General features: G+C 53.8%; 1 protein-coding gene across 5 annotated transcripts in view; it reads left to right on the forward strand.

Moving 5' to 3' along the window:
- Positions 1-13,335, forward strand: part of Wipf2 (WAS/WASL interacting protein family member 2) — a 36,124-nt gene that overhangs the window by 18,149 nt on the left and 4,640 nt on the right. For 4 of the 5 annotated variants that reach the window (XM_021239886.2, XM_021239885.2, XM_021239887.2 and 1 more), the window contains exons 3-6: positions 4,034-4,166; positions 4,708-4,824; positions 5,702-6,370; positions 13,066-13,269. In XM_021239886.2, the coding sequence (XP_021095545.2) occupies positions 4,034-4,166; positions 4,708-4,824; positions 5,702-6,370; positions 13,066-13,269 (1,123 nt within the window). The remainder of the gene's footprint in view (positions 1-4,033; positions 4,167-4,707; positions 4,825-5,701; positions 6,371-13,065; positions 13,270-13,335) is intronic. The other variant, XM_021239888.2, reaches the window with a different exon arrangement.

Genomic DNA, 13,335 nt, shown 5'->3' on the forward strand with positions numbered 1-13,335 from the left:
TAGCACATCTCCAGTCTTGGTGATGTCATTAGAACACTGCCTTGAGCAAATAAACTTTTTTTTTTTTTTTTTTTTTTTTTTGTCAGTACCAGGGATCAAACTCTGATCCTTGCACTTGCGCAGCAGGCAGCAAAACCACTGAGCTAAATCTCCGGCCTGCAAATAAACTGTTTAATACACTTTTGTGCTTCCTTTACCACAGCTGCTAAAAAACCATTTTTTTTGTGTGTGCTGGGGTTTGAACTCGAGTCCTGCGCTTGCGCAGCAGGCGGTGGAACCACTGAGTTAAATCCCTGGCCCCTAAAAAACAATTTTAACATTATTTTATGAGATAACAACATGCCCAGGTTTAACGATTAGGTAAGAACGCTTCCGAGTCTGCTCAGTAACGGTGAGTGCCTGTGTTCGTCGGCACACATGTCAGGAGGGTGCAGCACTGTTTGCAGGAATCGCTGGTCACACACACATGAGTGCCTGGGACACACGGGTTTCCACTCTGTGGCAAGTGTGGAGCGCTGACCCCTGCACCTTGCTCTGTTGTCACCTGCACAGTCTCTCCCTGAGCACCATGCAGCCCAGTCACAGAAAGTCCCAGTAGCAGTGCTGATGATGTTGAAAGGTTACAGTCCTGTGGGCCATGCTGTCCCTGGGCCACGCTTGGACAAGCTTGTTCCTGATGGAGATTTGGGCCAGTGGCCTTGCAGTGGGGATGGGGGTTTCTCCCTGAGCTATTCTCTCTGCAAAGGTCCGTGTGCCATTTCTCTGGGATCCTTGAGAAAAGGGATGGTTGTTCCTGGGGGTGTGTTTATTTTATTTTGGGGAGGGGTACCGGGGATCGAACTCAGGACCTTGTGCTTTCAAGGCAGGTGGCAGCACCACTGAGTTAAACCAGTCCTGAGACCAGCTCATTTTACAGCCAAGGCCATCATGCTTTACACCCTAGCAAGGAAAGAAGAGTTGGGCCAGGGATTTAGCTCAGTGGCACTGCACCTGCCTTGTAAGTGCAGGTTCCTGAGTCCAATCCCCAAAACCAAAAAAAGAGAAAGGCTTGGGAAGCAGGATGTGGGGGTGCAGGCATATCATCCCAGTGCTCTGGGAGGCCCAGGCAGGAGCATTGCAAGGTCAAGCCCAGCCTATGAAACTTAGCAATTTAGCAAGACCTGGTCTCAAAATAAAAACGGGCTGGGGGTATAGTGCAGTGGGAAGGCCCTGGGTTCAGTCCCAGTGCCACACCCACAGGGACAGGGGACATCAGGTAAGGAGTGTATTGGTAAGAAGCCTGAAAGGCTCAGTGATGGAGGAAAAGCTCTGTAGGTTCTGAACCCAGGAGGCGGCCACCTGCGCCCTACCTGGGTTGTGACCCCTGGGATCACATTGGAAGGAGTCTGTGCCTTCTTACTGGGGGAAATCTCGAAGTGAGAGTAGTTCCAGAGAAAAGGCCCCCAGGCCTGTGTGCTGCTTCCCAGTCTCCAGCTGGTGCTTGCCGGGAAGACTCTGGCCTGGAGAGGAAGGGCTGCCAGCCGAGGGTTTCCTGCAGCCTCTGGGTTCACATGCATTGTGTGCTCTTGGACATGCGTGAGCTCCCTTGTGGAGAAGATTTTGTGCAGTATGTGAGGCAGTAGGAGAGCTGCCTGCTGTGGCCTGGGCAGAAGGGGCAGAGGGCACACCTTCGGGTTCATCAGCCCTGCACAGTGAGGATGCAGGCCAAGACTGGGGTTTCCTTCTGCCGGGGACATGACCTCCTGACTCCAGGAGGAGTGGCTTGCTCAACTGTGTAGCAGAAAAGTTACTCTGGTGTGGATGGCCAGGTTGGAGTGGGGCTTTGAGACAGGACAGGAAGACTGGGCTGTGGGAGAGCGAGGCTCAGCAGAGTAGAGACGAGGTATTTCGAAAGTAAAATCTTGAAGAGTCCAGTACCGGGCACAGTACTCCACACCTGTAACCCCAGCACTGTGGGGGCCAAGGCAGGAGGATCAAAAGTTCAAGCTCAGCTTGGTCCGCATAGCAAGTTCAAGGCCTTGCCTCAAAATTAAAAATTAAAAAAGGCCTGCCCTGCAAGCTCAAGGACCGGAGTTTGATCCCCAGTACTGAAAAATTAAAGACTGGGGATGTAGCTCAGTGCAAAGGCCCTGGGTTCAATCCAATACTGCACAAAGAAACACCACAAGTCAGTTTGGTGACGAGAGAGAGAGAGAGAGAGAGAGAGAGAGAAAGAGAGAGAGGGAGAAGAATAAGGTCGAACGACTGTGGTGTGAGGGTTTGACTGGATGACGGTGCTGTTCACAAAGCGAGCAGCTTTACTGAGGAGAGTAAAGCTCAATTTTGGATGTGCCCAATAGTATTTAATAATTTTCTCTTTACTAAATCATTATGTGCAAAAATTGAGAAACTGGGCCGGGAATGTAGCTCAGTGGTGCCTTGGCTGCATCGAAAGCGTAAGGTCCTGAGTTTGATCCCTGGTACTGGAAAAAAAAGTTAGAAGCTGTGGCTAAGCAGAAAGCAGCTGTCACCCGTCACGGCAGCTGTGTGTCCGTGCTTCCTTCTTCCCCGAGGAGCTGCTTTTGGAAAGATGTTGTGCTGTAGGCACCTAGTTAATTTCTGAGCTGCTGCCCTACCTGTTCCTACATTGAGAAGGACTTGGTAGATCACTGAATGTTCAATAGTTTCTTTCATTTGCTTTTGGTCTTTTAAAGAGTAGCTGTGCGCGCATGTATATGTGTGGTGTCTTTGAGACAGGCTCCTTCTATCTAGTTCAAGCTGGCCTTGAACTCAAGATAACTCTCCTGCTTCAGCCTCCTGAGTGCTGGGATTACAGACATGCACCGCCACGCCCCAATAAGAGTAGTATTTTTAAAACTTACTGTACTAAAAATGTTTGTAGAAAGTTAGGAAATACTGATCAAAACAGAAAACAAAATATAATTAACCTGTGTTAACACAGTGTATGTTTTGCATATACAAGGCAGGCACCGGAACCACTGAGCTAAATCCCCAGCCCTCATTTGTTTATTTTTGAATGAATGAATGAAGGAATGACAAGGTCTCGCCAAGTCACCAGGCTAGGCTCCTGCTTGTGGTCCTCCTGCCTCAGCCTCCTCGAGTGCTGAGCTTACAAGCCTGTGCACAATGGAGTCTTCCCCTCAGGTCCATGTACAGCACAGATGCTCACATAGAAATGTCCTGTGGACAGTGGTGTAGATGGAAATGACACTCAGGGCAGACACAGGGGAACCAAATGGAAGCATTGGAGCGTTTGGGGCCCCTGTGTGGTGTACAGACCTTGCTGCTGGATGAGCTTGCTGCAGAACAGTCAGACGAGGCAGAGGGTATAGCTGCGGGGGACCGCGCTTCAGAGGAGATAAAGGCCTGAAAGACAGTGAAGGGGCAGCCGGGGCGCAGAGAAGGCGGTCAGAACAGCATGTGAGTCAGGCTCTGCTTGCCAGTCACACGATGGTGACTTTCCTGAGCCTTTATTCCCCGTCTCTGGGATGGGAATAATATAGTCTGCTTTCCTGTTTAGTGGTGGGAGCAGCCAGCCTGCACGGGTTGAGATAAGGTAGGGAGCTGGAGTTCCTGCTGGCTGGGGGACCGCGCTTTGCTTCCCGGTTGCCCGGCCTTAGGAAGCTGCTCAGCTCAATCCACACTTTGCAGATGGGGATGATGCTGCCAATGCCCTTCTCCTAGCACGACTTCAAGACTTAGATGAGGTAGCACAAGTAGCGTCCTCAGTCCACAGCTGAGGCATAATGGGTCTTGGTAAACACTTCCCAGGTGACAGTGCTGTGTGTGACACAGCGCCCTGCACAAACCCCAGTACCAGCGCAGGCTTCCTTCAGAACCCGGGACCTGGGACGGGGATCTGTGCCCTTCACAGAAGGCAGAGAGGAGTGAAGAGGCAGAGAAGCTGGTGGTGTGTGCATTGCTATTCAGCACGTGCATCTGAGCAGGGTGCACAGGTTGCTTTGGGGAACCCAGACAGGGCTAAGCCGCGTGCCGAGCTTGTGACATCTGTCTTCTCTCCCTCCTCCTCCAGGCAAACACAGAGCAGCCCAAGCTGAGCAGAGATGAGCAGCGAGGTCGCAACGCACTCTTGCAGGACATCTGCAAAGGGACCAAGCTTAAGAAGGTGACCAACATTAACGACCGGAGCGCTCCGGCCCTGGAGAGTAAGTCCCCACTTCCGCTGGTGAGCCTCGGGGTCCCAGGCTGACTGGAGCCTCAGCAGGGCTGCTGCTGTCCTCGATGTCCTGGAGGTTCTGCCTGGGAACAGTCCTTGTCCCCTGCATCTTCCCGGCTGCTCACTTGAGCACCTGAGAGGTTTCTCCCACCTCTGGCTGCACTAGTGCTTGTTGGGGCACGTCCCTGGCTGCTGCTGTCCGAGGAGACGCATCCTTGGGAGCCTCTTGGCCACCAGGGTGGTTTGAGAGTTGCTGAAGTATCATTCCTCAGCTGGGGCCTGGCCCTGCTTCACTGGCCCCTTACTGTCTGGGACTCGCAGAGGAGGCCCTGAGAGCACCGGGAAGAGGGGCTCCGTGTTCCCTCTGTTCTTTCTTCCATCACTGTGCTAGCTTTCCTCTAATGCAAAGGCAAAGCAGAGTGGTTTGTTTGCAAATTGCAGCCCAGAGAGAGGCGGTGGTTTTTCCTCAGGATCGCCTTGGTCCCCAGCTCAGAGCTGTGAACTGAAAACGCTCATGCTGTACTTTGCAGAGCCCAAAGGAAGCGGCGGCAGCTATGGCTCAGGAGCCGCTGCCCTGCAGCCCAAGGGAGGTCTCTTCCAAGGAGGGGTCCCAAAGCTGCGGCCTGTGGGGACCAAGGACAGTGCAGGTATGTCCGCCTGGGAGGGGGCGGATGGCAAGAGGAGGGCGGGGCAGAAGGAGACCGTGGAATAGAGCAGAGGCTGAGTCTAGGAATAGAAAGGGCTTCCCGTCAGTGAAGGACACTCGTGTACACACGAAGCAGGGTATTCAACTGGCCTGTAACCCAAGTAACCCGACAGCATGACCAGACCCAGAGGACACACAGGCGACACTGTGTGACCTCACTCTGGTGTGTGGGATCCAAGGGCTGGAGCCTGGAAGCAGGGAGCCGAGTGGCGGTGCCAGGCTGGCGGGCAGGTGTGGGGCACAGGATGGTTTCGGTAGCGAGCTGCTGTGCAGCGTGACGGTCGTCAGTGTAGCTCAGACTTCTGAAAGAGCAGATTCCAAGTGGCATGACAGGTAAGCTGTCAGGTGATGATTATGTGAGTTAGCTCTATTGAATCATGCTACAATGCAGACAGATACTATCCCATAAATATGTACAATTATTTGTCAGTTAAAAATTAAATCAAAGGGGCCAGGGAGGTAGCTCAGTGGTTCTGGTGCCTGCCTTGCAAGTGCAAGGTCCTGAGTTCGATCGCCGGTACCAAAACACAAAAAGTTAAATCAAAGTTTAAAATATACTCAGCTTATCTGCAGTATTTGTTAATGGGCTCTGAGGCTCAAGCCAGACTAAAGCTCAGAAGTAGGTCCCAGGGTGCAGTTCATGGTGGGACGAGTGCTTTGTAAGCAGGAGGCCTTGGTTCCCTCCCAGATGAAGACAGGTGAATGAGAGCAGAGCCAGGAGGGCCTCAAGGTGTGTAGGTCCTGTCCCTGTGCTGCCCCATGGTGGAGGCTGGGGACACGGGCTCCTCCAGCTGGGAGGTGGCCACTGACCCTGTTAGCTGTGTCCGCAGAGGGGCTGCCGGGGAAGCCAGCCCCGCACACCCCCGCATCTCGAGCGGCTGCCCCGAGGCCCCCGGCGTCTGCAGCCAGCGGGCGTCCCCAGGACGACTCAGACAGCGGCCGCGCCTCCCTCCCTGAGCTGCCCCGGATGCAGCGCCCCTCACTCCCCGACCTCTCACGGCCCAGCGCCACCAGCAGCACAGGCATGAAGCACAGCTCCTCGGCGCCCCCGCCCCCGCCCCCAGGCCGGCGTGCCAATGCGCCCCCCACACCCCTGCCCACGCACGGCACCAAGGCCCTGGCCTACAGCCGGGAGAAGCCCCTGCCACCCACCCCGGGACAGAGGCTGCACCCTGGGCGTGAGGGGCCACCTGCGCCACCCCTGGTCAAGCCGCCACCTTCCCCTGTGAACTTCCGAGTGGGACCAAGCGGCCAGTCTCTGGCCCCGCCGCCACCGCCTTACCGCCAGCCTCCGGGCGTCCCCAACGGGCCCTCCAGCCCCACAAACGAGCCGGCACCCGAGCTGCCGCAGAGACACAACTCTCTGCACAGGAAGACACCAGGGCCTGTGCGGGGCCTCGCACCTCCTCCGCCTGCCTCGGCCTCCCCCTCCTCACTGAGCAGTCGGCCACCTCCCCCAGCCCGGGAGCCTCCTGGAAGAGGGGCAGGTAAGTGCCCGTCTGCTTCCCCAGGTCCCTGGAGGAGAGTTCACGCCTCCCTTCTGCTGCACTGAGCCCCTTTCCATGTGTCACCCTCTGTTATGAGGGAAACAGCCATGACGGAAGAGTCAGGAAATTCTTTTGGAGCAACAAGTGAAATGCATAGTGTGTAGTACAGTGTGCTTCAGAGACCCCGGAGCTGAGGGGTGGGGGGTGGGGGGGTGTCACCCTGCAGGGGGCAGCCATGTATTCTGAGCTGCAGAGAGGCCGTGCTGGCAGAGGTAGAGGGATGCAATGAGTAAGCCTCCAGCGTGGCTGTCCCCCAGGGGCTGGTGACCCAGAGGAGCACACTGGGGAGAGGTTAGGGCCTGGCCTGCCAGAGCCTGGCGGGGAAACCCAGAGCCCCTCTTGAGAGCATGAAGGGAGCATCGCCTGTGCCCTGTGCTGGCCAGGCTCCTGTTGGGCAGGCTCCGGAGTTGCAGAGCAGGAACTGTGCAGGCAGGGGCCTTTCTGAATAGGCCCAGGGGGATGGCCGACAGTGAATGTGAGGGCTTAACTTGGAGTGGGTTCAGTGGCTGGGTGGTGGTGCACGCCTGTAATCCCAGCTCTGGAGGCTGAGCCAGGAGGATCACCTCAAGTTCCAGGCTAGCCTGGGCTACTGAGTTCAAGGCCAGACTGACTATGTATAGGGACTCTGTCTCAAAAAACCTAAACAAACAAAAAGGAGTGGATCCCAGTGACTCAGGAGGCTGAGGCAGGATGATCGCTTGAACCCAGGAGTTTGTGGCCAACCTGGGCAATGCACTGAGACCCCTGCCTCAAAAATAAGCCAGAGGGGGCAGGGGAATTAGTTCAGTGGTGTCACCACCTGCCTTGGAAGCACAAGGTCCCAAGTTCGATCTCTGGTACCAAAAAAAAAGCCAGAGGGCCTGGGTGTGGTGACACATGCCTATAATCCCACCCAGCACTGAGGCTGAGGCCGGAGAATCTTCACAAGTTCAAGGCCAATCTGAAGTACATAGTGAGACCTTGTCTCAAAAAACTCAAAACTCAACAACAAAACAAGCCATGCATGGTGATACACTTCGATGATCCCAGTGTGATCCCAATGTCTGGAAGGCTGAAGCAGGAGGATTGCAAGTTTAAGCCCAGCCTGGGCAGCTTTGCATCTTAGCAAAAATGTCTCAAGATTGTAAAAAAAAAAAGGGCTGTGCATGTAGCTTAGTATGAAGGCTGTGTTTTCAATCCCCTTTCCAGAGAAAACAAAGATTGTAGGAATTGGGCCGGGCATTTAGCTTAGTGGTTCCACCACCCGCCTCTCAAGTGCAAGGTCCCGATTTCAATCCCCGGTACCAAAAAAAAAAAAAGAATAGGAATTATAGGTGGCAGTGTAGGTATTTCTTGAGTGTGTGTAAAGGCGGGTGTATATGCATGTGAGTACACATAAGGGAGATATTTGCTAGAGGAGGCCACGGGTTTCCACCCTGGGCGGGCCCTATTTCCACCCTGAAGGAAGAGTACATAGCATGAAGCAGTCACAGGGAGTGGCTCTCCTGAGCAGGTGGGGAGATGGTGCAGGCCTGGCAGGGAGCGGCCTAGGCAGCAGGTCAGTCTCCAGGTTGGTCTCCATCTGACAGGGAGAGGGCGGGCAAGCTGGAGGGGAGGAGCAAGCATGTGGGGTTTCTTCTAATTCGTTTGTTCTCTCCCAGAAATTGAAGTGAGCGCATCAGCTGTGGCCTGGGTCTGGGAGGAGAGGACAGGAGATGCCATGGTCACTGGGGCATCCGTGGCTCTGGGAGGGTGGAGCAGGCTGCTGTCTTCATGGACCATGAAGCCTAAGCATTGCCACTGGGACGGAGTACTTGACACTAGCATGGTACAGGAGGAGAGGTTGTTTTGCAGATGTTTCAGTCCATAGCTGGGTCCAAGCCAGGGGTTGGCAGACCCAAAGCAGAGAGGCGAGGGAGGAATGGAAGGGGGCCGTGGTGCCCCTTCCAGGCCCACCCTCACCTTATCTTTAGCTCTGCACTCCTCAGGTGAGGAACCCACTGATGAGCATCCCGCCTCCAGGGTCCTGTCACCTCCCCAAAGTCCCACCCATGAGCACAGTGGGATGTAAACCATGACACGGGGGATTAAGGAATTTTAGGGAAGAAGAGAGCCAGCATGGCTGCACACACCAGTATTCTCGGCACTCTGGGAGCCCGAGGCAGGAGTGCAGGTTTGCCCCAAGCCCAGGCAACTGATTTATCAGGGCTCTGTCTCAAGGTGGGGGTGGGGGAGTAGCGGAAAGAATTTGTGGGATTTTTATTTTTATTTTATTTTTCCCAGCACTAGGGATTGAACCCAGGGCCTTTGCATTGAGATACATCCTCAGCTCATTTATTTATTATGTATTTATGAATGAATGAATGGGACACGGTCTCCCTAAGTTGCCAAAGCTGGGCTAGAATGTGGGATCCTCCTGGTTCAGCCTCCTAGAGTGCTAGGATTACAGGCATGTGCCACCACCTCTAGTTTTATGTGCTCACTGAACAAAATAGCATGGCTGAAGTTTGACAGCAGGGGTGACCATTACAGTTCTTCGGGGCCTAATTGGACCCATAAGCTTGGCTCCCAAATCCTTGTGTGGACCTTGACCCACACTTTTCTTTTTTCTTTCTTTTTTTTTTTTTTTTTTTTTTGGTACCAGAGATCGAACTCAGGACCTTGCACTTGCGAGGCAGGCACTGGCGCCGCTGAACTAAATCCCCATCCCAAACCAGACTTTTCTTCACGAGTGGCTTTTGAACTGTTGTTTCAAAGTCATTCTCAACAGCTGCAGAGCACTGATCAGGAAGTTGTGTCATTGGACATGGTGGCGCCACCTGCAGTCTCCCTTTCTTGGGAGACTGAGGCAGGAGAATCACTTGAACTAGGGATTCAAGACGAGCCTGGGCAATACAGCAAGACCCTGTCTGAAAATAAAATAGAAGTCTTCCAGAAGCACACCTTAAAAGCTCCTGACCAGTTGGGCACAGTGACATGGTATAATCCCAGCTTCTCAGGAGGCTGTGGCCAGAGGATTGAAACTTCAAGGTCACCCTTGGCAACTCTGTAAGACCTGTCGCGGCATGAGGTTGGGAAAGGCTGAGGGGACAGCACAGCAGGAGAGGCCTGCGCTTGGGCCTCAGCAACCCACGCTGCTAAGTTGGGGCCCTGTGGGTCTGCACCCCAGAACTGGAGGCCAGCACCATGTCAGACAGTGGCCCGGGCATTCTTGCTGCACAGAAGGCTACGGTCAGGCTACGGTGGCCCCCGGCCCCAAGTTCGGGGTTAAATGGTTTTTATTTAAACATAGGATATTTAAATAGATGCCTCGTCTGAGAGAAGCCTGTCTTTCTGACCTCTGGGAGAGCAGCAGAAGAGACTGCAGTGCGTGCAGGTTGAGCTGCGTACCCATCATGTCTGGAGACTTCTCTCTCCTGTCTCACTTTTCTCTCTGTAATTGTCTTGGAAAATTTGAAATTGTGAGCTGTGTTCCTCCGTCTAGTAGCCATCACCATTGTTCAGGCTTGGAAGAGGCCTCCACTTGCTTCCCAGATTGGTAACCAGAGCAGTGATTCCTAAGAGTGGCGAGTTAGGGTATGGCTGTTATCCTGGGACTCTTGGAGGCTGAGGTAGGAGGATCTCATGTTGGAGCCCAGCCTGGGCAGTTAGTGACTTAGTGAGACAAATACAAAAATATAAAAGGGCTGGGGATGTAGCTCAGTGCAGAGGTCCTGGGTTCTATCCCTAGTATCACCAAAAAAATAAAAAAAGAAAAGAAAGTGATGCATTAGGGCACCTCTCAGCTGAAAGCTGCCTGTCAGGTGGCTGACAGATGGTGCAGGCTTTGTGCGAAGGGCTCTGGGTAGTTCAAGGGCTTAGCTTTGTTAATTCATAGCGTGGAGGTATCACACGATGTTTATTTTTATTTCTATATCGATTGATATTTAAAAGGATATGGAATCTTTCATCTTCTCTGGGTGCTCAGTAATTAAAAACTGTCATTTTGGTCCTTTAAAAACTGTCATTAGAGAGAGAATTGATACCATATTTTCCTCAAATTGGGGTTATCTTGGATTCTACAAAGTGATCTCCTACTCAAGGGGTTCTTTTGCAATTTATTGTTGAAGGTTCTTAGGTTCTGGTTCCATCGCTTCAATTTTTTTTTTTCTTTGAGACAGGATCTCTCTATGTAATTCAGCTTGGCCTTGAACTCACTGTATAGCCCAGGCTGGCCTCAAACTTGTTATCCTCCTGCCTCAGCCTTCTGAGTGTTGGGATTACAGGGGTGCCCACCACGCCCAGTTTAGAACACTGTTATAACTAGAAGGTGTCTGATAGGCTGAGTAGTCTCTGCCTGTACTGTTTGGGGAACAACTACTTATCAGATGTGGTCTGTGGATGTGGTCTGTGTACCGAGTGATGAGCTGACAAGCTTCCAAGTCGCCGTTGTAAATCTAGGTGGGGAGGTAAAGTACACGTGGAAGTGATTAGGAAAAGCTGGGAGTGTGGAGGGCACACCTGTGCTCAGTCTGATTTTATCAGGGCTGTGACCTTCGTCACATAACCTGAGTCCCAGTTTATTCACTTGTGACTGGGGTGAACTGCATACTTTTGGCAGGTGTGGTGCACACACCTATTATCCTAGCACCCAGGAGGCTGAGCCAGGACGAGTGCCATGAGTTTGAGGCCAGCCTGGCCTACATAGAGCCTGTCTCAAAAAGAAAAAAAGGGCTAGAGATTTAGCTCAGTGGTGCCACCGCCTGCCTTGCAAGTGCAAGGTCCTGAGTTCGATCCCCAGTTCCACAAAAAAAAAGAATGATGATTCAAAAAGAAAAAAAAAAGCCCATGTACTTTGTGGGGGTAGCTTTAAGAGTTTAAAAAGATGAGCCGGGGATTTAGCTCAGTGGTTTCGCTGCCTGCTGCGCAAGCACAAGGACCAGAGTTCATTCCCCATACCAAAATAAAAAGAAAACACCTAAGAGTTTAAAAAGATGAAATACATAGTAAAATGCCCGGGTTATAGTTTGTCCACAGTAAATGGTACCTGCTGCTGCTGTTACTGAAGAGCCTACAGACTGACTAGTAATGCGTGAGGCTCGTGAGCGTCTGCCCAGAGATGTTGCCACTTTTTTTTTTTTTTTTGGTACCAGAGATCGAACTCGGATCCTTGTGCTTGTGAGGCAGGCGCTAGAACCACTGAGCTAGATCCCCGGCCCCCGATGTTGCCACTTTTTAAGCATGCTTTTGACTGCCTTCTGGGAGGGAAATTGTGTCTTTAAAGGGTGAATTGGGTTTTTGAAAATGGCCAAGAAGCAGAGGTAGAAGTGTTCGGGTTGGAGGTGAGATGTGGCCCTCGTGTAGTGCTGTCCGTGGTTCCGTGTGACAGCCTGATTCCCACGCACCTTAAAAGAGACCTCCCAGGTTTTCTGAGCAGTGAGTCTGTCACTGGAGATGCATCCCTGGGGGCAGCAAATGCTCACTTCAGTCTGTTCTGTCACCCCCATACTCAGTGACAGTGTCTCTGCTGGGGCGGGGTCAGAAGAGAGTGGGTAGCCTTTGGGTCCCCTGGGAAGGGGGACTCGAATGACCTTGAGGGTTGGTTGTGGTGGGGGCAGGAGAGGGAGCCGCAGAACGAGGCCTAGGCGGTTCGGCCTCCTAAGCCCTGTGCCCAGCATTGGCTCATTGGCTGGGCTCGGGCACCCAGGTGAGGGCCCCGGACACCAAACCTGGGGAAGATGAGTTGCACTGTGGTTCCCATCCAGGCTGTGCAGACATCTGATACAGCCTAGGAAGTGAGGGAAGTGGCAGGCGAGCGCAGCCTCCAGAAGACTGTGGCAGGTGTAAGCGGGATGAGGGAGCTGGTGGCTGCTGAATGCATCAGAGGGGTGCGAGGTTAGAAGCACTGGAAAAGCTTTTGCAGAACAGGCTGAGTGTGGGGTCTGAAGTAGAATTGTGGAGGAAGGCATGGAAAAGCAGAAGAGGCAGCAAGAGTAGATAGGGCCAGGGGTGGTACCCAGCTGTAGTGCCAGCTCCTTGGGAGGCTGAGGCAGGAGGATGGAAGAGGGCAGCCTGAGCATCTTAGGAAGACCCTGTCTCAACATAAAACATTAAAAGTACAGTGCTTGCCGAGCGCACGCAAGGTCCAGAGGGTAGGAGGGCAGAGTTCTTTTCTTCCCTCCCTCGTTTGTGGGCATGCATGCGCATGTGTGTGCATGTGTGTTACTGGGGGCTGAACCTAGAACCTTCGCACTGAGTGACCTCGCCAGCCTTCGCTCCATTTTACTTTGAGGCATCGTCTTACTGCGATGCCCAGGATGGGCTCAGCTTCTCAGAGCGCTGGGATCGCGGGCCTGTGTGCTACCACGCCACTAAGGGTAGGGGTGTCCCCCCCCTCCCCGGTACTGGGGATCGAACTCGGGTCCCTCTGTTTTCAAGGCAGGCGGCGGAACCACTGAGCTAAATCCCCGGCCCCAAGGGTAGGGTTCCTGACTGGGTTGCAGAGCATGAGTACAGGGCATAGGTTTATCCCCCAGTTCACTGTGTGGAAGAAAAGTTCAGGAAACCGTCAGGGCAGGCGGCGTGGAGTTGCATGTGCCGTCCTGGGGAAGCCCGCATGGTCCCCCAGCCCCGCCCAGCCTGACCCACTGCCTTGCGTTTGTGCGTTTTCTCCGCAGCGCCCCCGCCCCCGCCCCCCACGGTCCGAAATGGTGCCAGGGACGCACCCCCGCCGCCCCCGCCCTACCGCATGCACGGGGCAGAGCCCCCCAGCCGCGGGAAGCCCCCACCTCCACCCTCCAGGACGCCCGCCGGGCCGCCGCCGCCGCCGCCCCTGAGGAACGGCCACCGGGACTCCATCACCACGGTCCGCTCCTTCTTGGGTGAGCTTCACTGTGTCCGACCCCAGGGGCGTGGCTCTGGCGTCGACTCGGTGCGGACGGGGCTGG

Source organism: Heterocephalus glaber, unplaced genomic scaffold (assembly GCF_053883595.1).
Source record: "Heterocephalus glaber isolate CG9 unplaced genomic scaffold, H.glaber_assembly_v1.0 deba00001773, whole genome shotgun sequence".
In the NCBI taxonomy this organism is placed as follows: domain Eukaryota; kingdom Metazoa; phylum Chordata; class Mammalia; order Rodentia; family Bathyergidae; genus Heterocephalus; species Heterocephalus glaber.